At 41.0% G+C, this 25,970-nt stretch overlaps 1 protein-coding gene across 2 annotated transcripts in view; it reads left to right on the top strand.

Moving 5' to 3' along the window:
• Nucleotides 1-25,970, top strand: part of CBX5 (chromobox 5) — a 48,499-nt gene that overhangs the window by 12,355 nt on the left and 10,174 nt on the right. For both annotated transcript variants that reach the window (XM_070740832.1, XM_070740833.1), the window contains exons 2-3: nucleotides 17,339-17,516; nucleotides 22,628-22,811. In XM_070740832.1, the coding sequence (XP_070596933.1) occupies nucleotides 17,380-17,516; nucleotides 22,628-22,811 (321 nt within the window). In that variant the 5' untranslated portion in view covers nucleotides 17,339-17,379. The remainder of the gene's footprint in view (nucleotides 1-17,338; nucleotides 17,517-22,627; nucleotides 22,812-25,970) is intronic.

The following is a 25,970-nucleotide window of genomic DNA, read 5'->3' as shown; positions in this document are numbered from 1 at the left end:
GTATGAAACAGCTGAGTTACAAAAGAAATTGTTATTCATTAATATATATTCTAGAAGGAAATCCAATCTATGTATTGTTTAAACTGGAACAAGAACCATGTATACAAATGGTTTGAAAATAGGTTTCATCAGACAATTGGTAATAGCATAGGTTACTGCTATTGGTATAAAATGTAGATAACTAAGAAATTAACTAGATCATATTTTGATACTAATTTTAAGTGTTTGCTTTGATGTTCAACTTTTTAATTGTTTTAACCCTGGTGTTCTCTTCAAAAACACTATATACTTTATACTCTTCCCGGGTCTATTTGACTTGGACCGAAAATTGCTTATTTTAGGTACTTATATTTGGTCTTTTTGAAACTAGTTTGAACATTTCTGCACAAAATGAAATGAAAATTGAACTGAAAAAATTAATGCTTATTGGTTTATAAAAGCCCCCCCGCTTTTGTGAATTTTTTTCCAATTTGTAGATAGTTTTGCCTGCAAAATGCATTCTATTTTACTAAAGTTGGTGTGGGATTGGTAGCTTGAACATTTCTGAACATAATAATATGAAAATTGAACTGAAAAAATTGATGCTTATTGGTTTATTTTGCTCATAAAAGGGCCTCCTCCACCCCCATGCTTATATTCAAGTAGGCTTATACTCGAGTAGGCTTATACTCTAGTATAAGATCCTATGGTCTTATATTCAAACATAAACAAATAAGCATCAATATTTTTCAATTCATTTATATTTTTCATATGACCAGGAATGTTCAATTTTGTATATCAAACCTTTTGGGGGAAAATCACTTGGAGATCTGTAGCCTAAAAAAAATATAAACTGACACGAAATGCTCAAAAATGGGGGTTGGGGCTTTTTGATCAAAATAAACCAATAAGCATCACTTTTTTCAGTTCAATTTTCATATTGTTGTGTGCAAAAATGTTCAAACTAGTTTCCCAGTGAAAAAGGTTTTCAAAAAGACCAAATTTAAGTAGCTAAAAAAAACTTTTTGGTCTGGGTCCTATACGACTCGAAACAGTACAAGTGTTTTTTTCCCCAAAAAATATTTTTATGATGATCAGCAATGTTAAATTTAGTAAATCAATGTCTAAGTTAAAAATATTTTGAATTTGGAGCCTAAAAATTTTTTAAAGTGAAAATGGTTGCAAGCAGCCGGGGGGGAGGGAGGCCTTATTTCTGATTTTAAAAACCCAATAAGCATCATTTTTTTCAGTTCATTTATATTTTTCTTATGTTCAGTAATGTTCAACCTACCAATCCCACACCAACTTTAGTAAAATTGAACGCATTTTGCAGGCTAAACTATATATAAACTGAAAAAAAGTTCACAAAAAGGGGGGGGCGCCTTTTATCAGCAAAATAAACCAATAAGCATCATTTTTTTCAGTTCAATTTTCATATCATTGTGTGCAGAAATGTTGAGACTACCTTCCAAGTGAAAAGAGTTTTCAAATTGACCAAACATAAGCACCTAAACTGAAGAATTTTCTGTCCAGGTCAGGGTGACCCGGGAAGAGTACAAGTGTGACTCTCTTTTTTCCGCAAGAAAGAAGCCCTTCACCCTCAAAAAAAAATTCTCATGGAGAGAACCCCTGAAATGATCCAAACTCATGAAATTTCAAGTTTCAGATATGCAGGGAAAACTTTTTACAGGGTCTCAAAGTTCAAAAATGGGTCTCACAGACCCGAAGAGAACAGCAAGGTTAAATTAGACATTATCAATAGATAAATATAAGGCAGGTGTCCCAAAAATAATTAATTTGTAATGAATAGCAATTTTTAAAGATGTGTTTTGAAGAAAGTATATTTAATTCAAATTAGATGATGGTCATTCTTGTCTGGGCTTAAGCTAAGCAAGGCTTGAACTTATTTGATACTTGGCTGAAGTATCAGGGAGTATCATGGATGTACCTATAGACTGGAAAGTTAAAAAAAATCAGAAGGAAATAATAGCAAACCAAGAAAACTACATGGACACATCCATAAAATCACTAGGAATCAGACTTGTTTCAAAGGAAGCTTTGCTTTTTACAGATAGTTTTGGACAACTGGGTAATATGTTCTCCGTACTGAGAGAGCGGGTCCAGCAGTCACTTGGGTTGCTCGCTGTCCAATCCGTCGAGGACCGAGCCTAGTCTTTAAAAAGCCTGCTGGATCTGCACCTTCCCCAGAATTCGCTCAGTCCTGCAATCAAGCAGGACATGTGATGGCTCGTTCCTCTCGCAAAACACCTTCTCTTCGCCTTCTTTCTATTCAGATAAGTAAAATTTAATTCTGTCTTTTACTAGAGCTTGCCTTGGTTGCGGGCCAGCCTTATTGGGCTCGGCACCGAGGGAGAAGCCGCAGCGCAGCTTCTGAGGTTTTTTTGCAAACGCCCTGCTCGCATTGTTGCCGGATTGTATTTATAAGTAAATCTACTCGGCCAGGAGGTTTACCGGCAAGCTAAGGATTGATATAAAAAGGGGAAAAAAGGCTCTTTTTCCTCCTGCGGAGTGGGACTGTTAGCAAGCTTCCCTTGATTGTCCCCCGGACTTTAGTCTTCCCTCCGTTTTTAAAAATCTTGGAGCGGTTTATTTTGGCACGAAGGCCCTCAGCGGCCAGTAATTGTTGGCCTTCGTGAATTGCCCATGCGCATCCCATCTGGTGCCAGTCAGTCCGCCGCTTGGTCCTGGAGTAAGCTTTGAGTCCCTCAAGCCTTTTCTCCCTGGCTTGGCCTCCAAAGCAGTGTGCCTTGGTTTACTTTTTGATTAAGGTTAGCGAGGCCTGCCCTTCTGCACTCCCTGGCATGAACTCTGGTACCGACCAGATTGACTCTGAGTTGCAGATGCTCCTGGGACTAGGAGCAGGGCCCCCTTTCTCTTGGGAACGTTGCCTTAGAAGCTTCTCCCATCAGATTTTGGCTCAAGTCTTGTCCCTGTAATTTGTTCAGGCCATGACTTCGTTTCCCAAGAGAGGCACATCTAAAGGTGCCAGAGAAGTTAGGCCTACTGGTGATGAAATTGATAATATCCCCCAGGCCTCTTCCTCCTCTTCCTCGGGAGCCCCTGCAATGGCTAGACCTACCAGGCTGAGAAGAGAAGGGACCTAGCCTTGCAGAGAATCCATGAAAAACCAGCTAAACGTTTAAAGGTGCAGGCCCAAGTGCATATTAGCCCTGACCCCCCAGAGGCTTCTAACCTGCCTCCCTCTGGGGTCCCTGTCTTTCTCTGGATGAGCCAAACCTAAACAGACCCCAACCTAACTTATGGGGCTTAGGTCCAGAGGAGCCAGACATTATGGATGATCCCTCCAAGCCAGACCCATCCCAGGTCTTCAGGGAATCTCCATCTTTACCTGCAATCATTACTAATCTGCCTCCAGAGTTTCAATCTATGTTTTCTGACTTGTCTAAAGCCATTGATGCCAAGCTCTCGGCTATCAATGTGCCTTCTCACTCTCGTCCCCTTCCACTCGCCCCCCGACCTGTGAGTTCCCTCTCATCCTACAGAGTTCCAATTAATGATTCGGATTCTTCCCAGAATGAGAACGAGGACATGGACGTAGAGGATAATTATGACCCGTTTCAGCGCCTGTCAGAAGATGAGGAATCTCAAATTAAGATTCCAGCTCCAGCTGCGATCTTTCCATTCCAACTCTTCAAATCTCTTTTATTTAAAGCAAGAGTTTCTACAGGCTTAGCCGGGCAAGATAAACAGTCTGCTCCTTCCACAGATCCTCCTGAGGAAAATACTTCATGGAGGAACAGGAAGACAAAGAGGTCATTCCAATGCCCAAATTGTTTAAAGATGCTCTGCTCAAGCAGTGGGACCATCCAGCCTTTGGCTTTAACCCCACAACCAAGGACAAGAAATTATATAAGCTTTCCCCTTCTTATGAAGATCTTCTTGTCTGCCCTAAACCTGATGAACCTGTAAAGACTCTACACTCTGTGGCTGCTATGCCGGGTGAAGCAGAGGAGGTTTTAAAAACCCGAAAACAAATGCTTAGAGCAAATGCTCAAAAGTTGTTTCCTCGCGGATACCTGGGCTATCAAGAGTGCAGCAGCAGCAGCAGCAGCAGCTTTCTTTTCTAGAGCTATGCTTTTATGGCTTCAACAGCTCCAGCAGCACATCTCCCCTGATGATGTACAAAGCCAACAGGTTTTTAACAAAGTTTTTGCAGCGGCCCAATTTGCAGCTGATGCTACCCTGCAATCATCAAGATTTGCAGCCAGGTCAGTAGCGGCCTCAACAACGGCCAGAAGCCTTCTGGCAGGCGGGAGTGAGGCAAAAATGGCAGCTGGCCATGGGTCCTTAGAAGCGCGATCACTTATTTGGCGACCTCCTGGACCCCCTTCTCACTGAAACCGCTGACAAAAAGAAAGTTTTGGGGTCCACCAACAAGAAGGCCATCAGAACTCAACCCTTTCGACGTCCCAATTGTCAACAGGATCAAGGGTTCGCTTTCCAAAGAAACTTAGGTCAGTATTCCCCTTGTTTTTGCTCCCAAGTTGGCAGAAACCCCAGGGGTAGAGGATCCCGGTTCCTCCTCAACCAGAACTTTCAGAAAGCCCAGATGGTGAGCTTCATTCCACTCCCATAGGGGGGCACCTGGCTTGGTTCTCCTCCAGATGGCGCCATTCCTGTAAGGACCCCTGGGTTATTGCTACTATGGAATGGGGCCTTCAGTTGGAGTTTATTTCCATACCTCCTAAACGTTTTATCTCATGCCCATCCCCCAGGTCTTCCCCATCTCGTATCCGAATGGAGGAAGCTATTCAACATTTGTTGTCTATCAGGGCTATCCAACCTGTTCCTTTTTCCCAAAGAGGTCTGGGCTTCTACTCCATCCTCTTCATGGTTTCTAAGGCTTCTGGAGGATGGAGAGCCATCTTCGACCTTAAAAATTTGAATTAGTTTATTAAATATAGGAAATTCAAGATGCATTCTTTGTCATCCATCTTAGCTGCTATCTATTCTGGGGACTTTATGATCTCCTTGGATCTCACGGAAGCCTATTTTCATATTCCCATTGCCAAAGGTCACAGAAATTTCTATGCTTTGCCTTCCAGGGCAAGCACTATCAATATAGGGTCATGCCCTTCGGGCTTTCCTCAGCTCCTCGAGTCTTTACTAAGCTCCTAGGAGCCCTGGCGGCTCACATTCAAGCCACGCCCATTCATATTTTATGCTATTTGGATGACATATTAATTCATGGGACCTCTAAAGAGGGCACCTGCTTAGACCTCAACATTACCATGTCCCTACAGGATCATGGTTTCTCCATTAATCTCAAAAAAAGTCAGCTCCATCCGTCTACTTCTATTCAACACCTGGGAGCCATCATTAACTCAGATCTCTCTCAGGTTTTTCTCTCTACTGAGAGAAAAGTCAGTATTAAGGAGCTCATTTCCCAAATACGATCTCAGAGAAGGACTTCCATCGTTACCCTATCTTCTCTACTGGGAAAGATGGTATCCTGCATTGGCATTATCCCCTGGGCCCGCCTTCATGCCAGGGATCTCCAATGGCTTCTGTTACCGTTCCAGAGATCGGGGAACAGCAATTCGACACGCCTCATCACCGTCCCATCCACAGTTTTAAGATCCCTTATGTGGTGGATCTCTTCCACCCTGGACAAGGGATCTCCCTTCAGGTGTCCAGACCAATTCACCATCACCACGGATGCCAGCTTATCGGGCTGGGGAGCCCATGCCCAGGGCCTGATAGCCCAAGGCACATGGTCAGCAGAGGAGGCTTTCAGACCTATCAACTGGCTAGAATTGAGAGCAGTGTCCTTGGCCCTCAAAGAATTCAAACCGCACATCATCAATCAACATGTTCTGATTCTCACGGACAATATAACCACAAAGAGTCATATTTGCAGACAAGGGGGCACCAGGTCCAAGGCCCTGATGAGAGAAGCCCTGAAGTTGGGTCTCTGGGCAGAGAGACATCTTCAGTCGTTAAAGGCCGACCACATATCGGGAGTCCTCAATGTACAAGCGGATTGGCTCTCCTGGTCGACTCTAGACCCAGGAAAGTGGAGCCTTCATTTGGCTTTGTTTCAGCAAATCTGCCTCAGGTTTGGTCACCCATCGCTAGACCTATTTGCGACCGAGGCCAATGCTCAACTCCCTCAATTCTTCTCCAGGTTCCCATCCCTGGGAGCGGAGGCGACCAACGCACTCAGAATCCCTTTGCCTCAAGGGCAGCTTTACGACTTCCCTCCAATTCCAATTCTCCTAGATGTGATCCACAAGATCATCCTCGAGAAGGCCCAGGTGATTCTGATAGTCCCCCTGGTTCGCGGACCTACAACGTCTATCCGTCCAGGACTCCTGGCGACTCCCCGTTTCGGAGGATATGTTGCAGCAGGGCGCCTCTCTCCATCCAGATCCGGAGTGGTTCCACCTCACCGCTTGGCTATTATCTGGTGCAACTTAGACCTGCAAGGATATGACCCGGACACTGTAGAAATAATTCTAAAAGCCAGAAGAGTGTCCACCAACAGGATTTACGACCATACCTGGTCCAAATTCCACCAATGGTGCTCACAGGAGGATCTATCCCCCTGTGTATTCCCATCCACAGGATAGTAGCTTTCCTCATGAAAGGGTTCCAGCAAGGCCTTTCATCCAGCACCATCCGTCGCCATCTGGCAGCCCTATCTTCGGTCTTAGCAGGGCCTCGCAGACAACCACTCTGCTCCTTTTCAGAAATTCAAGAATTTCTTAAAAGTATTTCAAACCTCAGATCTTCCAGGGTTCATAGATACCTGTCCTGGGACTTACTGCGGGTTCTCCATTCCCTTACTCAGGCACCGTATGAACCCCTAAGATCAGCGTCCTTCAGGTACCTATCTTACAAGGTAGCATTCCTGGTGGCGATAACATCTGCCCAACACATCTCAGAGTTGGCAGCCCTTTCAATTAGGCAGGATCTATGCCAGTTCCATCCGGACAAAGTAGTCCTGCGCTTGGACCCCACCTTTCTACCCAAGATCAGTTCCATGTTCCATAGATCCCAGGACATTGTGTTGTCTTCATTTTGCTCCAACCAAAACCATCATCTTGCGGTCAGATGGCACACCCTGGATCTCACCAGAGCACTGAAAATCTACATCCAACGGACAAGACCCATTCGAAGGTCTGAAGCTCTATTTGTGGCCTACCATCCCAGATCCATGGGATCCAAGATATCCTCAACTGTAATAGGCCGTTGGATCCAAGGGACCATCTCAAAGGCTTATGAGTCAGCTTCCCTCAGCATATCTAGAAGTATCACAGCATATTTCCACAAGAAGTCTGCAAAGCAGCCACTTGGGCCTCTCCAAACTCTTTCATAAGGCATTACAAAATTGACTCTTACGCTCCAGCGGATGCTGCCTTTGGCAGAAGAGTCCTCCAATCCGTTATCTCCCAGGGACTCATCTATTGGGTATGTCCCACGTGACTGCTGGACCCACTCTCTTAGTACGGAGAATAGGCGTTGATTGCTTACCTGAACGCCTCTTCTCGTACGATGAGCGGGTACAGCAGTCACTTCCCTATCTGTATCTGTTTTCTAACTATGATTATTCCTTTAACCTGTTTCTTTCCTATCATGAGAGTTGAACACTATTGAGCCACCACAATTGAGCCTAAGTCTACGGATTTGCGAATTCTGGGGAAGGGGTGGATCCAGCAGGCTTTTTAAAGACTAGGCTCGGTCCTTTGCGGATTGGACAGCGAGCAACCCACGTGACTGCTGTACCCACTCATCATACGAGAAGAGGCGTTCAGGTAAACAATCAACAGCTATCTAATGATAAGTAAGTTGTATTATGAATGGATTTTAATTAAATACTGAACTTTCATAAAGTTTATATTATGAAATAGAATCTTTTTTTCTTCAACAAATCTTTGTGAATGCTCTCAAAATCAGCTCTAGAATTGTCCTGGGCAGGGAAAGAGAGAAACTGACAAGCAACTAACAAAATAGTGGCTGCGTATTGCCATCTCTTTAATTCTCCAGATTACAGGGCCATTTAGCTGTATTTGCAAAAACGGGAAGAAAAGGCTCATGGAGCTCAAGGGAGGAGAAAGGTGTGGGGGAGATGAGGAGAGAGAGGTGGGCAAAAAAGCGGAGGGAAAGGCTCATGGAGATCAAGGGAGGAGAAAGGTGTGGGGGAGATGAGGAGAGAGGTGGGCAAAAACGGGAGGGAAAGGCTCATGGAGCTCAAGAGAGGAGAAAGGTGTAGGGGAGATGAGGAGAGAGAGGTGGGCAAAAACGGGAGGGAAAGGCTCATGGAGTTCAAGGGAGGAGAAAAGTGTGGGGGAGATGAAGAGAGAGAGGTGGGCAAAAACGGGAGGGAAAGGCTCATGGAGCTCAAGGGAGGAGAAAGGTGTGGGGGAGATGAGGAGAGAGGTGGGCAAAAACAGGAAGAAAAGGCTCATGGAGCTCAAGGGAGGAGAAAGGTGTGGGGGAAATGAGGAGAGAGAGGTGGGCAAAAACAGGAAGAAAAGGCTCATGGACCTCAAGGGAGGAGAAAGGTGTGGGGGAGATGAGGAGAGTGGTGGGCAAAAACAGGAAGAAAAGGCTCATGGAGCTCAAGGGAGGAGAAAGGTGTGGGGGAAATGAGGAGAGAGAGGTGGGCAAAAACAGGAAGAAAAGGCTCATGGACCTCAAGGGAGGAGAAAGGTGTGGGGGAAATGAGGAGAGAGGTGGGCAAAAACAGGAAGAAAAGGCTCATGGAGCTCAAGGGAGGAGAAAGGTGTGGGGGAAATGAGGAGAGAGGTGGGCAAAAACAGGAAGAAAAGGCTCATGGAGCTCAAGGGAGGAGAAAGGTGTGGGGGAAATGAGGAGAGAGGTGGGCAAAAACAGGAAGAAAAGGCTCATGGAGCTCAAGGGAGGAGAAAGGTGTGGGGGAAATGAGGAGAGAGGTGGGCAAAAACAGGAAGAAAAGGCTCATGGAGCTCAAGGGAGGAGAAAGGTGTGGGGGAAATGAGGAGAGAGGTGGGCAAAAACAGGAAGAAAAGGCTCATGGAGCTCAAGGGAGGAGAAAGGTGTGGGGGAGATGAGGAGAGAGAGATGGGCAAAAATGGGAGGGAAAGGCTCATGGACCTCAAGGGAGGAGAAAGGTGTGGGGGAGATGAGGAGAGAGAGATGGGCAAAAACAGGAAGAAAAGGCTCATGGAGCTCAAGGGAGGAGAAAGGTGTGGGGGAAATGAGGAGAGAGGTGGGCAAAAACAGGAAGAAAAGGCTCATGGAGCTCAAGGGAGAAGAAAGGTGTGGAGGAGATGAGGAGTGAGAGGTGGACAAAAACGGGAAGAAAAGGCTCATGGAGCTCAAGGGAGAAGAAAGGTGTGGAGGAGATGAGGAGAGTGTGGTGGGCAAAAACGGGAGGGAAAGGCTCATGGAGCTCAAGGGAGGAGAAAGGTGTTCGCCTCAGCTTTGTCTGGCCGCCGCTTTTTTTTTTAAGCCTTAATATTTTGGATTCCCCTAATGGGCTTGCACGCATTACAGTGATCCCTCGATTAGCGCGGGGGTTACGTTCCAAGACCTCCCGCGCTAATCGATTTTCCGTGTTATAGTGGTGCGGAAGTAAAAACACCATCTGCGCATGCGCGCCCTTTTTTTCCCATGGCCGCACATGCGCAGATGGTGGAGTTTGCGTGTGGGCAGCGGGGAAGACCCAGGGAAGGTTCCTTTGGCCGCCCAACAGCTGATCTGCTCCGCAGCGCGGAAGCAGCGAGGAGCCGAAGATGGAGTTTCCCCGTTGCCCAGGCAAAGGGGAAACCCCATCTTCGGCTCCTCGCTGCTGCCGCGCTGCGGAGCACATCAGCTGTTGGGCGGCCAAAGGAACCTTCCCTGGGTCTTCCTGCTGCCCAGGCAAAGGGGAAACCCCAAGAGAGCCAAAAGAGCACCGGGCCGGTTGGTTCCCAACCAAAAGAGTTTACCCCGATTGTCCTCGGTGGGGGAAAACAGCGCGTCGCCAGGCTCCCCATCTTCAAGAGAGGCGCGACGGCTAGCCAGGATCCACGCAGGGGAGAAAAGGCGCGCGCTCCCAGCCGCTGCGCCCCGCTTGGAGAGCAGCGGCGAGCAGAGCACAGAAGACGACGAGGCTTTCGAGGGCTCCAAGGCGGGCGGCGGCGCGTCCTTCGAGCACGCCGGCGGCGACCCCAAACTGAAGGCGGCCACCACACACACACACACGCCGCCGCCGCCATCCACCCCGCCAGGTTCCCCGCTTGCTACCTCTTCGCCTTCTCCCGCCTCCGAGGCCGACCAGCCCAAGCCGCAACAGACACACACACACATACACGCACTCCCTCTCTCGCGCTCACACAGACGCACTCAGACAGAAAAGAAAAAAAAATCCCCAAAAGAGAGGGACAAGAGGCAGGCACAAAGCGGGGGCACAAGGGGAGCTGCCCGGCAGAGGTTGCTTTTTTTCTTCTCGTGGGCAAGTGGAGGGGGGGAGAGAGAAGGAAAGAGAGAGAAGGAAAGAAAGAGATGAGAGAGGGAGGAAGAGAGTGTGAGAGAGGAAGAAAGAGAGAGAAGTGATAGAAAAAAGGGGAGAAAAAAAGAGAAATGAGAAAATGATTGAAGCAGAGAATGACAGGAAAGAAAGAGAAAGAGACAGAGAAGTGACTCTTGGTGATGACGTATGACGTCATCGGGTGGGAAAAACCGTGGTATAGCAAAAAAACCGTTGAGTATTTTTTAATTAATATTTTTTGAAAAACCGTGTTGTAGCGTTTCGCACTAATCGAGACCGTGCTAATCGAGGGATCACTGTATTGGCTTTTCCATTGATCCTATGGGAAACGTTTCATCTTATGAACTTTTCACCTTAGGAACCTCGTCCCGGAACCAATTAAGTTCGTAAGACGAGGTATTACTGTATTTTCATTTTTTGAACCAAATATTTGATTGTCATGCAAATAACAGTGTCTTTAACACTAGACACATTTTAAGATATTGTGGCATAATTACTCAAACTAAAATGTCAATGCAGGCTCTGCAGACAATGTACAAGGTTCAATCACCTCTAGTGTGGTTTGTTTCTCCTGACATCAATATTTTTACAGTTTTTAAATTGCTGTAAAGAAAAATTGCTTTGGATTATAATGGATGGTTAAGACTCTGCCAATGTTAGTGTAGAATAGCATAGATGAAACTTCAAAACTACAGTATTTTGATTTTATATCTTTAAGTTCTAGGCTTTTAAACTTAAGCATAATATGTATGACAAATGAATTTGAGTGATATTAGAATACAAAATTATATGACACATGGAAAGAGACATTTCCATGCCATTAATAAACTTTTGGCACATAATTAAATTTCAGCCACTTTTAAAATTTACAGAATATGCTTGAAACCTCTATAGGCTTTGTCTGGTATAAGGTTATGCTTTGGGGTTCGTTTGGATAATGATCCAAAAAGGAAATGTACACAAATTATTTTTCTTCGAACTTTATAATTAGAAATGGAAACTAGTTGCTACAACATTAGGTTCATTTTATAAAAGGATTATTAGCTTAGTGCAGCTACCATTTAAACTTGTATTTTAGTGGTAGCTGCAGGTAACCAGAAATTGGAAATAAATGAATGCATTGGGCAGAATGAAGATTAATTCTAGAAGAAGACATTTTTATAATTTATTATAATCACTTGTTTTAAAACAAACATTTGCATAGTTTCAAAAACTTATGTTTTTATAGTTGCAACAATCATGCAATCTAGGTTAATATAGTTTATGATTTGAACTATGAGAACATTTCAGAAACTACCCTACTGCTTTTACTTGCTTGCAACTCTTGATAATCTACTCCACTAAATCTGTGAGGCCCAAGTCTTCTCCTAGTGCTCTGCTTTTGTTCACTTAATAACCACAATTGGTTGAGCTGGAATTGTAGTCATTGATGAAAGCTGTCTTATATGTCTCCCTTTCCAGCGGCTTCACTCAGTGGAAATCCAGGCCCAATTATGGTAGCAAGTCACCTAAGTCAGTTCAATACTTTAGTGTCTGAATATCGTTTTCTCTGCTCTGCTCTTCCATCATAACCATGGTTTCTTATGCCTTTCTAATATGGTTCAATGTCATGGGCATCTGTTTAGCATGATTAATTGTTCTCCAAAATATTCAATAGTAATTATACAACCATCAGAATATCTTATTTTTTAAACACACAATGGTTTCCTTTTGAAGTAAGGAATGTTACTCAAAGCATAGAAGAGTAAACTATCCTTCTGTGTCTCTCTGTCTAATTAGTTAGAGAAGGAAACCCCCAGAAACTTAATGTAGTTTGCACCAAAAATATTCACTATGTGTCTTAATACCTTTCCATCCTTACATTCAATATACACATGTACACACATTGTCTTTATATATCTTCAACTCCATTCTGATATGATCTAACTTCACGCATCTCTCAACGTATTCACTTCTATATAACTGAGTGGGCAAAAACACAATCTTCACCTTTCCCCCCACACACAAATGTGGTTTTTTTTATCCTTCCCTGTGTGATTCCAAGACAACCTAGCACAGGTGGAGTTTGTTTATAATAATGCACAGTATACCTCCAGCCAAAATGCCATTCAATGCTAACTAGGGCTTCCATTTCTGATTTTTTTCCACTGAATCACCAGCTTCTTCTGTCCCAAACTCAGATCAGCTCTTGCAGTAAGTACAAGCTATTCATCAAATTCTTCAAAATCAGTTACAGAAGGCCAGGGACTTTATAAATACAGTACTTTGCTGACCATCGTTGCCATGCAGCTCTCCAATAGTTGTGCAGACTTAGAATAGATGTCATATAAGTATCTTGCTACCCATAACCTAGTAAAGAAATTGGATCACTGCTTCCTAGGGCCATTCTCAATGGAAGCTATTCTCAACCTAGTGATTTCCGGCTCAAATTACTTTTCAGTTTCTACGTTCATCCTGTATTTCATCATTCCTTGCTGATCCTGCTGCAGCCCACATTACTCTTCCACGCTGCTGCTCTCACCATCCATTGTGCTTGAAGGGGAACCTGAATAATATTAGTAACCCACAATCTGGACTCTTGGCTCCATCAGAGCTCTCTCTAGTGTCTGGCGGATTGGAAGGAGCATTCCTAGGACGATGTCAGTTATGTTCTTCCACCCTGCCTCGGATGACTGTTTCATTGATGGTATCCAAAGAAGCCCAGGGCTTAGTCTGTAGGGGAGGGGGGATAAGATCAGGATCAGGTTAGGTTTGGAAAAAGAAGAGGTTTATCAGCCTGAAGGGATTCAACTGGAAGAGTTGCAAGCAGAAAAAGCAGAGTTGCATAGCAACCAAGAGAGGCAGTTATCACTGGCCTCAGAAGAGGTGGAGCCAAACACTCCCCCCCCCCATGCAAAAGCCTGTTGGGAGGAGAGGAGGGCTGAACAAAGTTCTAAGTGCTGTCCAGTCAAAAGGAACAAATCCAGTTCATGCCAACATAATGGGAGCTGTGTACGTCACAGATCTGTTAGTGACAACTCAGTTATCTCATGTTCCTCAACTCTTCACCTGCCTTCTTCAAACTGTTGGCCATTAGAATTCTGTTTGAAAACTTTTAAAATAAAAATGCAAAACTTTCCTGTCTCTGCAATTTACATAGGTCTTGACAGGACAGCTTCTAAAGACTATCGGAAATCTACAGTTGATCCAAAATAAATGAGTGTGGGTAGTTATAGGTATACCTTGGGTTATCCATGTAACAGCACTACTTTGTGAGTTTCAGTGACTCTGTAATAGCTTCCAGATGCAATTTAAAATGCTGGTTATACTTACAATCCTATGAGGCAAAGGATTGTGTTATTTTTATTACCACCTCTTTCTAAAGACATCTGCGACATGTAAGGGGCACACCCAAGCCCAGTTTAGCGAAGGGGAAAAAGTACTGATACATCATGTAATGCTACCATGAAGTTGCGAGTTTGACACCACTGGTCAAAAGCTATTTGCTAGGATAAATCACAAGCACATTCATTTGAATATTAGCGGTAGATAATATGCGGTCTACCACTGATTTAATATAGTCTAGTTATAACATTTTTTTCTGTATTTATGTTTTCATGTTGCTCAAACTGACCTACTCAGATCTAGACCCTGTTAATATTTATATGTATTCAGTATAAATATTTGTGTGTGTGTGTGTGTGTGTGTGTGTGTTGGTTTCTTGCACCTTGAGACATTTAACAGTGACTGGTTGTGAGCATATGTTTCAACAAGCAGAGAAATATTCCTTTTAGCCTTATTACAAAGAATCAAGAAATTGTTTTATACAATTTGTGAGCAAATAAATATATTTCATGTCAAGGTTTATTTGTCACTATTTCTCTTTAATTATGTCTGTCAAAGAGAATGCCATTCATTGCTGCTTGGTCACCACAAGGAGATTGCTTTTTAAATTTCTTATGTTGATCCCTAGGTTAATAGTATTTTGCTGAGTATATAGATTTGGTTAAGACAATTTAAATGCAATCTATTAAACTCTTATTCAGAAATAAAGGTTTAGCACCATACTGTTAAAGATTGCAAAAGCACGAAGACTTCAAGTTGAGGGGTCCTTGATGCTCTCTGGACTCATACCTTTCATTATTCAAACTAGGTAACATTATCAGTACTTTGAGTTGTAACTCATACTCAGGAACACTAATAAATAAAATAATTGTTTAAATATAGATGCCCTTAATTAATATTAAATTAATATTTAATGGTTTTAGTCTTTTGGAAGTATAGTTAAAAGAGACTTCCAGAATTCAGTTTAAAGGACTTTTAGAAACAATAAACAGAATTTCATTTTGGTCTTAGACAAAATCTGTTTAGAGATAAAATGCAAAATAAAATTGCCATTGTTAATAAAGCAATTTAAGACATTGACATAAATTTTATTTTGGTATTGTGTAATTACCGATATATTAATGAAAATGATGGGATAAGAAAATTGTAAAAAAAATTCTGCACCAAGCACAGCTAAATAGTGTTTATGAGCTAATCATCTTCTACATTCAAATTATTTAAAACTGGGAATGTAATTTATAATTGCCCAAGGAAAGTATAATTACTCCTTTCCCCCTTGCAGTCTGGTTACTCATATGGTACAGGTAATTGATTTTGTTTCTCTTGTAAGACCTGAAGAGCCAGATTGGAGACAGATCATCTTGGAAGAAGTCTGTGTTCACTAAGAGCATATAATCAATCAAATCCACATGTTTTTTTGAAGGGAGGAATATTAACATTCACTCAGAGCTGAGTCCTCCTAAGCTAATATTTCAAACTGGTGAATGTTTATAGCTAAGTTATAAATTGCTGGAAAAATAATGCCTGTGTATAAGTAGCTGTGACAGTACTTTTAACTACTGATCCATGAACACAACAACACTTCATTCATTCCAGGTTATTGCAGCTTTAGCAGTGGGACTTTGGGTCATAAGAAGAATCAATCATTTCAGCTTTTTATTTTTCAACCCCACTTTTGAATCAAACTTTCACTTATTTGTATGGCTTTTTTAAAAGTTAATTTTGTCTATCAATATGTTCACTAAATTACCTAATTAACAAATGAATATAAATAATGTATTATGTATGTGTATGTCTTGGTTTTACAATGGGAAGATGAGTATTTAAGATAACTGTATAGAAGTGGAACAATATTTGAGGGTTGTTTTTTTTTAAATAAAGTGTTTCTTGCTGTCAAGAGCGTCGTTTCTGTACCTTCCCCCCCGCCTTTTTATTTCTAGATCTTTCTTTTTGAAGTCCACTATCAACATTCCTAATATTCCTAGAATGACTTCTTTGCTGTTTTTCTAATCACTATACCAAGTATTAAAATGTTTATCTGTCTCTATAACATAAGTAATAAGGGCAATCCTAGCAATATAAGCATATTGTATTTTCTGAGCATTACACTATAGTATAATGATTTGGATTTTGATCAAGGAAGATCCAGCTTCAAATCCACTTTTAATCATGGAAAATTACTGAATAATTTTGGATAATTAATCCAGTGAAATGCCTTAGTATCTGGAAACCTTTATACTGAATATATACAGTGATTAGCAGAAAGCACAAAATGCATGCTTTTTGCGTTCAACAATTATTCTAATATCATAACTAGATGGACCATGGGGTCTTTTTCTGCCGTCAGACTTCTATGTTTCTATGTTTCTATGTAACTTTAGTCATCCTTGCAAGTTCATCAGAGTTTTCCATGACTATATATTGGATTTGGTGGAACCTTGACCCTGAAGCAAAATAAATAGGAAAAATTTAATTCTGCTCCAAGGTAGAATAGAAAAGTCTGAATAGAAAAATGACTTAACAAAGTTTCATTCTGATTTGCTTTCAAGAAGATATGTAAAAAGAGCTATAGATGAAAAAATATGGGAGGTACATTTCTTCATGCACTTAAGTAAACATTAAGGTAGGGAAAGGGTGGGAGAATCTTAAACTCCCTCTGCTTGAGAAGATTTTTAAACTTCTCAAACTTTTAAATGTTTAAATTTGAGAATATTTTTAAACAGTCTTATAGGCCCTGGGTACCTAGCAGATGACAATGATACATTTTCTGGAAGCTTGCTATGAATTATTCATTTAAAATGTGTGTAAAATTACCATTCATTTTAAGAATAAGATACTGCACAAATAAATATCTGTGGACAGAGGCAAGGACAAGACTTTCTTGGTTTCAGTCATTCATTTTAAATAATTGATACCTAGGTTAAAACACTTTTTAGAGGAAAGATAGAATTTAAATAAATGGGGCTTAAGAATATACTAATAAATGTAGGAGACTGGGCCTTGGATTTGGATATTCTCATTGTTTATCTATTATTTGAATTTAAAATGAACAGCTAAACAAGGCTCAGTTTGTTGCATTCCAGTCAGATCTGCAATAAATAAAACATTGGTATTTAATAATTTGTGGACTAATTTTACCATTGTGGATTTTTTATGAGATAAATAGTTTTTTCTGGATGTTATAAATTATATCAATTAATTCAGCTGCACAGTCCTTAACAACTTGTATGAAAATGGTTGATATTTCAGCTGAATTGTAGGTAGCTTTAAAATTGTATGTGGTTTTGTGGATTATTATGATTGTATCAACCACCTTAAAGGAGAATATGGAAGAAAAATATTAACTGTTTATTTCTCCTTGGTATCAAAATTCTCCTCTAAAATATGCTTCCAGATTTCCCTGTAAGCAATGAATGTTAGTAATCAGACATGACACCTTTGAGATGTGTACTATATGGATGGATGTTTAGCATGAGATTTATGGAAACAAACCGATTTGCAGTTACCACCAATTAACATTTCACTTCCGATTTGCAGGAATTGGGTAGCCTTGGTGCATTAGGTACAACTTCTGCGCTATGGGAAAAAGAAACAAGAGGACAGCAGATAGTTCGTCCTCTGAAGAAGAGGAGGAATATGTTGTGGAGAAGGTTCTAGACAGGCGTGTTGTGAAGGGTCAAGTGGAGTATCTTCTCAAGTGGAAAGGATTCTCTGAGTAAGTCCAACTTTCCTTCTGACGTGGGCTTTGATCTTTCTTGGTAGCAGAGCTCCAGGCAGTGTTCAAATTAAAAATCCATTGCCATTATCCAAGCTTTCCCTTAAAGGAGGAAGGCAAACCCCACAGGTGGGAGCTTGCTTTGCTCACTCCAAAATAAGAGTGGCGTGCATCCATTTAAATAAGTGGGTCATGAGGCAAAGCCTGGGACCCTAAAATGTGTTTTGGAAATACTGGCATCTGCGTTCCCTCTCTCACTTCACAGAGTTGGTAGTTCCACTTGAGTTATTCACCAGCACTTTACTTAAAGAGCTTCACAGGGGAAGTTAATTCCCTGCATTCCACACTATATAATATATTAATTCCGCAATAATTCTGTGATCTTAGCTTCCCCACTGTGGATTGGACTAGAAGTAGGATCCAGGCTTTAATCAATCATTCTTTTGAGGAAAGCGGAATTCCTAGAAGCCCCTAAAAAGGACTTCCTTAAAAAAACAGGACTAGATACAGAAAACATCCTCTTCTTTTTTTGATTAAGTGGTGGTGCTGCAATTGCATAAGGCTCTGGGGGTGGATTATCTTAGCCCTTGTAGTTTGGGTTCAGATCTGAACATGGGATGGAAGCATGTTGGTCACTCTTCTCGCTGTCCTATAGTGAGGCTTGGATGTGACCATCCTTGTTCTTCGAAATGTCTTTGATACTGTCTACCACAGTCCTTCTGAATTGCCTGCAAGGGGTAAGAGTTGGAGGCATGATGCTGTAATGGTTCTACTCCTACCTGAGGTATCCAGATGTTGACTGTGCAGGGAAAGAGGACAGACTACTAGACCAGGGGTAGGCAAAGTTGGTTCTTCTATGACGTGGACAGGAATTCTGGGAATTGAAGTCCACAAGTCATAGAAGAGTCAATTTTGCCTACCCCTGTCCTAGGCAATCCTGTTTGAGGCCTTAATTGAGTCCTTTCCCCTATCCTCTTCAAAATCTATATGAAAACACTGGGAGAAGTTATCTGTTGGTTTGGAACCAAGCATCTATAAGTGTTTGCCTTCTCTACCCTACTAGGAGAAAGATAGAAGTCATGACCTGATGTCTGGAGGCAGTCACGGTCTGAGTGGGGAAAAGCAGGTTCAAACTCAACACAACCAAGACAGAGTGTTATTGTTTCAGAGAATGTCTAATTCCGGAATTGCACCACTTTGTGCACCTTTTGGGCAAAGCACACGATTGCAATCAGTTTGTGAATGGGTGCTGGTCAAAGACCAAGTGAAGGTCATGGCCAGAAAGGCTTTTGCACAGCTTCAACTGGTTCACCAGTGCAGCTTCCTTGGAACACAATGCACTGAATGCTTCATGCTTTTCTCATCTTCAAAGATGAGAAAAGCAGGTTGTAAGATTACTATAACCTGTTGCACTTGGAACTGCCCTTGAGAACTGTATGGAAGCTTCACACAATATGCATGCTCAACCTAGAATTACAAAACTGCCTCTGTGGCACGAGCTGCACTGGTTATCAGTAAGATTCCAAGTGCAATTCAAGACTCTGATAATTGTCTACAAAGCCCTGCAATGGCTCAAAACCTGGGCATCTTAGGAAGTGCCTTTTCCCATCTTTTCTATCCTATGCAAACAACTAAGAGTTCCCAACCTATCAGGAAGTACTGCAGGAAGTACTCTGTAGCAGCTCCCTTCTTTAGAATACCTTGGCCCCAAGGCAAGGATCCTCAAGACCTTTCAGAAGTAGGCAGATGCATGGTTCTTTTGGAAGGCCTTAAGGATTAATTTTTACCATGGCATTATATTCAATAAATTTAACATTGTTTTTAGCATTAAATCAGATTGACATTTAATTGAATTACCATTTTAATTAATATCATCTCTCTATTGCATCATAGGGAAATTTTGTAAGCTCCTTGAACACTATAAATAATTCACAGAATTTTGGGATTGGATGGATGTTAAACAGCATCCTGGATATTTCCGTTTTTACTTTTTAAAAGGACCTTTCTAGCTGCTAGAGGGATTAAAGTAAGTTGAAAACTGCAAGATAATGCTTAAAAACCTTTGAAGCCCAGATAGCCCAAGCAGAATTTCCATGATTATATAATGGAACTTAAGTGAATAGATAACCTCCCAGTTGAATGTATCAGAGCAAGATATGCAGAAGAGTGGGGGCATTTTAAGCACCCAATATGAACATTCTTTCTTACTTAACTTACCCTAATACAAAATAATCACTCTCAAAAAGATGTCTGTGAATGTGTGTATTCATATGTATCCTGGTTTATTACCTTGATTCTGCCAGATAGCTTTACAGTTCTAAAAGATCAAGATAGGTTATTTGTATAATCATTATCTTCAAGACTCAGATTTTGGGATGTGATATTTAAATGGATGCACACTACTTGATTGTAGGAAGGCAAATCCATCAATCCAATATTACGTGTTGACCTATTGTGTGGACACTGAAACAGCAGGTCCCTCTGATATAACAGCAAAAAATGAGAAACTTTCTATATTTGGTGGGGGCTTGCAATATTTTAATTAATCAGACATCCTGATGTCTTATTTGTCTTACTCTGTTACTGTGGGTCAAATGGCTATTGATTATTAATCTCCCAGACTTGCTGGGAGTTGGGTAGCATATAAGCTTAATTATTTTTATTATTCCCAATATGTTTTGATATATATGGTGTTTTGCTGTAATCTTATTTATTTAGCATATGTGATTGATATATTGGATACAAATTAGCCTAATTAACATATAGGATTCACACACACACCCTTAATCACAACATGTCTTTTTTCCTTGAGTGGATTTTTTAAAGTTGTTCTTCTAGCCTGGATAAAGATTTATTTGAGACTCAGACATTAGTTTGCTGCCATGAGGTTTTAATTTGCTTTAATAAAGGATTATATTATTTATTAGCATTTATTTAACATCTTAATTACTATCTTAAGAAACAGGTTGTGTAAGATATAAGGGTGTCTTCTGATAAATAATTTTCATTTTAAATATCATGCTGGTCTGGTATACAAGAAATCAACCTAATATTTGGGAGAATGCCCTTTGCCTGGATATGTTTCATTTGTGAAAGTGATTCTTAGAATATGTATTTCTATAATAAAATGTACATGTAATATTTTATGCAGGTAGTCCTCGACTTACAACCACAATTGAATGCACAATTAATGTTGCTAAGTGAGTTTTGTTCCATTTTACAATTTTTCTTGCCACATTTGTTACGTAAGTCACTGTAGTTGTTAAATTAGTAACACAGTTACAACTACACATGATTAAGTGATTCTTGATTCCCCATTGACTTTGCTTGTTAGAAGGTCGCAAAAGGGAATCACATGACTCCGGGACACTGCAGCCGTCATAAATGTAAGTCAGTTGTCATGCATTCAGATGTAAATTATGTGATCATAGGCATGCTGCAATAGTCATAAGTGTGAAAAACGGTCACAACAGTCACTTTATTCAGTACTTTGAACAGTCACTAAACGAACTGTTACAAAATGAGGACTACCTGTATATCAAGGTATCAAAAATGATTTTTAAGTAACAGTCCTAGAAAAATATAAATATAGCAATTTTTTGGAAGCAAGGACAAAGTACTGTACAATTAGAATTCATATATATTCGAATACTGTATATATTTTCATTATCAGGAAAAATACGTTACACATATAAAATATAGTTTGTCGGCTATAAAAATTTAACTGCCCTGGATATGGCCTCTGGAGGGGCCAAGAGGCAAAAAGCAAGCAGTATGCTCCCTCCCATATTTGGGAATAATAGGGTGATTCGACACAAAACACAGAGAGAGAGAGAGAGAGGAGAGAGAAAGAGAGAGATAGATGTATATAGTATAAAATTTAAAACCTAAGAAAAAGAAAAGAAAAAAAGGACCAAAGTGCAAAGAGAAAGAAGAAAATGAAATAGAAAGAAGCTTCCAATTCTCTTTGCAGCAAATATATGTACAATTGCAAAATTACGCCTTACTCTATTACAAATAACAAAATAAAGCTCATTCTTTGCTATTATTCAGGGGGTTTTTCCTCTAATCAAAAACCACAAACCATAAGTACATTTTTTTCTATTTTATTCAAAAATTCTGTAAAGGTTTCCAGTCAGTCATAAATAAATATACAGTATTGCTTTTTTTTCCTAAGCAAAGAAGTTAGTTTATTCATCTCTGAATAAATCATGCTCACCAGCCATTTCTCTGTTGTGGGTATTATCAAAAGTTTCCATTTATGAGCATACAGTAACTTTTTTCTCATTGATTATCCATTTGTTCCCAAAGAAAGGTGTCTTTGATTTAGAACCATTTGCTTAACAACCATTCAAGGTTACAACAGCATGCAAAAAGTGACTTACAACCAGTTCTCACACTTGTGACTGTTGTAGCATCCCAGTAGTTACAAATTTAGGTGCTTGCCAACCAGCATGTATTTAGAATGGTTGTGGGGGGGGGGGTGTTGTCATGTTGATCAGTATCTACAACCTTCCCAGCTGGATTCATTTATTGACTATATGATTCACTTAACTACTGTAATTTGCTTAATATCTAAAAATGGTAAAATTAGGTGTGAGTCATTTTGCTTAGCAATGCAAATTGTGGTCCAAGTGTGATGTTAACTTGAAGAATATCTATATTATTCCTATCCAAGATTTTTTAAAGATTTCTTATATGTCCCCCACACAGGATAAAATGTTCTTTCAGGTTATTCGCATTTCCAACAAAGATTCATAGTATATGTATACACTCAAGAAAATTTCTCTGGTGACAAATAACAATGATACATTATTTTATAAAAATTATCTTTAATATTAGAACATAATGGAAAAGGTAATGTATAAGCTTGAGTTTTAAAGCAAATCTAGTTTTCAGTAAACATGTGAAATAATTAAATTGTTTTGGTAAATGTCATGAATTCCTGGGGGGTGGGGGCATGGAATTGGTCTTTCATAGGTTGATTATGAATTATGACTTCTATCACTTCTCAGTTGATGTTTGTGATCACTGAGTGGGAATGTCTTCATTTTTTCTTCTGTTTGTTACTCTCCTTTCCCCCCACTGTTGCCCATCTCTTGTTGTGTCAGGGAGCATAATACCTGGGAACCTGAAAAGAACCTTGATTGCCCTGAACTGATTTCTGAGTTTATGAAAAAATACAAAAAAATGAAGGAAGGTGAAAACAAGCCTCGGGAGAAATCGGAGGGCACCAAGCGAAAGTCTAACCTTGCCAACAACAGTGAAGACATCAAAGCCAAAAAGAAGAGAGAGGTGAGTATCCTGCTTGAAGATCTTTCCTCTTTTTATGACAATTTCTGTTGGACATTCTTATGTAGACAGTTCTTCCTACATTTTAAAATTGGTCTGAAAACTTTGTCTTTTCAAAATAAAGCTCCTACTTCGTTTGTGTTAACTTTTTACATGCCTCTTGTGCAAAACTATCTTGGAAAACAGGATGAACTAATTGCCACCACTATATTCTAAAGTAATTGTATTCTAAATGCTGTATTTTAAGCTAATTGCCACCATTATTTTCTTTAAGAAAAGAAACACTAAAGTAATTACAACCTTTAAAATATAATAAAGATTAACAATCAAACAGGGCACTAGGTAGAGTAGATTAAGAGCTGAAGAAATGCAATTTATCATTTGAGAGGCTGGCTGAAGCAAGATTCTTAATTGTGACAATAAACAAAGAATGCATGAAGCTGAAGACTTCTCTGCCTGGATAGATTCTTCCTTTTAAAACAATCTTTAGTTTGCTTCAACCTCTTCCAACTTTTGTCTCTAGAAAAAAAGAGCTTTGAAAGTCTGTAGTATTAAGAATCTCTTGGGGTGGGGATGAGGGCTGATGTGCAGCCAAATGGTGCTGAAAATATAGGATGTTCAGAGCAGATGCGATTCACGAGGAAACCAGGGAAAAGAACCCCTCTGGGGGTTTTGGTGCTTACTGAATTCAGTGTACTGGATATTTGTCCCTTGCTTTGTCTTGGGCAGTGTGCCTTCCCTGTCATAGTTCTTGAGGTTTGGAATAGATCCTTCTGGAAGTTTGGACTGCGTAACCCTGCAATATTCTTTAAATTCTTTTTTCACAAGCTGTGTGACATGTTGATAATGTGCCTGTGCGATGCTTACTGTTGATTTTGGTTGTGATGTTTCCACTAATTACATAATGTTTTCTCATGTTGTTTTTAAGCATTGTACTGGTTTTAATTGTACAATATGCTGCATGGATCTGCTTTTAGTTGATTTGGCCTTAAAAACTGTAATTATAACCAATGACAAGCGGATGCAGGTGTTGGGGATAAATCAACAGCTTGCCACACTATCTGTGGAAGGTTTTATCTTTATGGGAATTTGGGAGGGGTGGATTCATGAGGGAGCAGATGCAGACACAAAGCATTCTTTCAAGAAGTTCAAGGCCATCATATGTCCACCACCAGAGTGGAAGCGGAAGAAGGAGTTGCCACGCTGGCACAACCTGAATGGGCAAAATGACAAGTTTGTGGGTGGAGGGCAAGGCATGTGAACTTTCAACTGGGTGGTAAGCTCAGATTCAGGTTCCCCTTTGGAGGTGCCAGGATGGCCCCGGAATTAAATTGGAATTTTAAGCAATGCCTTGACTTGGACTCTGATTTAAATTTGGATGTTACCTGGAACCCTGACTTTAAATATACATTATGTTTATCCATCCATCCATTCAAGAAATATGGTATTAAAATACAGTGGTACCTTGTCTTACACACGTAATTCATTCCGTGACCAGGTTCGTAAGGTGAAAAGTTCGTAAGATGAAACAATGTTTCCCATAGGAATCAATGTAAAAGCGAATAATGCGTGCAATCCCAAAACTCACCCCTTTTGCCTCATTACTGACGGCATTCGGATCCTTATTCGGGGGCAGGTGAAGGAAAACTCTGAAGGAAAGTCAAGCCAGCCAGGTGGGGAGGGAGGGGGGGCTGAAAGAGAGGGAAGCCACTGCAGATGAAGCCCTTGGGGAGATGTCCAGCTGGGGGAGGGAGTCACCCCTCTCTGCACCCCCAAGCCCAGGAGGGCGGCTCCCTGCTTCTCTGACCCTCTCCTAACCCCCCCTCTAATAATGAAAAAAAACCTCATAACAAAAGACAAGCCAGCTGGGGGGGGGAGCGGGCTGAAAGAGAGGGATGCCACTGCAGAGCAGAGGAATCCCTTGGGGGGATGTCCCTTCTTTCCTTCTGAGAGCCTGGGGTTTTTTTAGGGGAGGGTCAGAGAAGCAGGGAGCTGGCCTCCTGGGCTTGGGGGTGCCGAGAGGGGTGACTCCCTCCCCCAGCTGGACATCCCCCCAAGCGCTTCGTCCTGCAGTGGCTTTCCTCTCTCTCAGCCCCCCTCCCCACCCGGCTGGCTTGTCTTCTTATGCACATCTGGAGATGGGAAATCCTGGCGGGGACGGGAAGCAAATGGGAAATCCCGACAGTGACAGTCACAAGGCAGGGGAATCCCTGCGGCAGTAAGCGAGCGCATGCGCAGTAAGAGAGCCCACGCACCCGGGCTCGGGTTCGTAAGACAAAAATGGTTCTTAAGACGGGGCAAACAAATCTTAAACCCCGGGTTCGTATCAGGAAAAGTTCGTATGAAGAGGCATTCGTAAGACAAGGTACCACTGTACATCTTTATTGGACACTGTGAACCTGTGAAATCTGTATAAATGAGGAACTTAAGAGTGACATTTTATGTCTTGCCATTCCCCTCTGGAAGAGAAAAATCATCTGTAATTCCATGTGTTTATTTTTTAAGAGTCTTATTTGAAAAAAATGCCCTGCCCTTTACATCAATGCTTATATAAAATTATGTCTAAGGGGTGGGCAAAGTTGGCTCTTCTATGACTTGTGGACTTCAACTCCCAGAATTCCTGAGCCAATCATACTAGCTCAGGAAGAGACAACTTTGCTTACCCCTGGACTAAGTCATTAGAGATTCAAATCTGCACTCTACTGTTATTCTTTAATGAAATCATGAGGTGTAATAAGGTCACCCATTTCATACCGAGCAGATTATTATTAGTATATTTGGAATACACTACAGTTTTTTAAAACTATTATGATTTTTCCTTAAAATGTGGGAAGTAACTCTGTCAGTTGTGAAATGAATGATTTGTTTCCTGCCAGAGCTACTTCAGTTCTCTTAACATTTTAGGTTGCCATGGTTCCCTTTTCAACATGGTGCCTCTGTTTTTTTCAGAGCAAGTCGATTAGAACTATGTATAGCAAGGATTTTTAGAGGCCTAATATCCTGTTAAGTATAGGAATCTAAATTAAAACAAGTGCCTTTTTAGCTTCTGCTTCCACATATCTTGTGAATGGAAGCCATAGCATTTCTGGATAATTGCTTCCATTAGCATTTTTGTCATTAGAATTTTTTTCCTAACATTTGATTGAACATGCCATTCAGTGG

The sequence above is a fragment of the Erythrolamprus reginae genome, chromosome 2 (genome assembly GCF_031021105.1).
Source record: "Erythrolamprus reginae isolate rEryReg1 chromosome 2, rEryReg1.hap1, whole genome shotgun sequence".
NCBI classification, from domain to species: domain Eukaryota; kingdom Metazoa; phylum Chordata; class Lepidosauria; order Squamata; family Dipsadidae; genus Erythrolamprus; species Erythrolamprus reginae.
The sequence above is the reverse complement of the archived record's forward strand: the minus strand, read 5'-3'. Positions and strand labels throughout refer to the sequence as shown.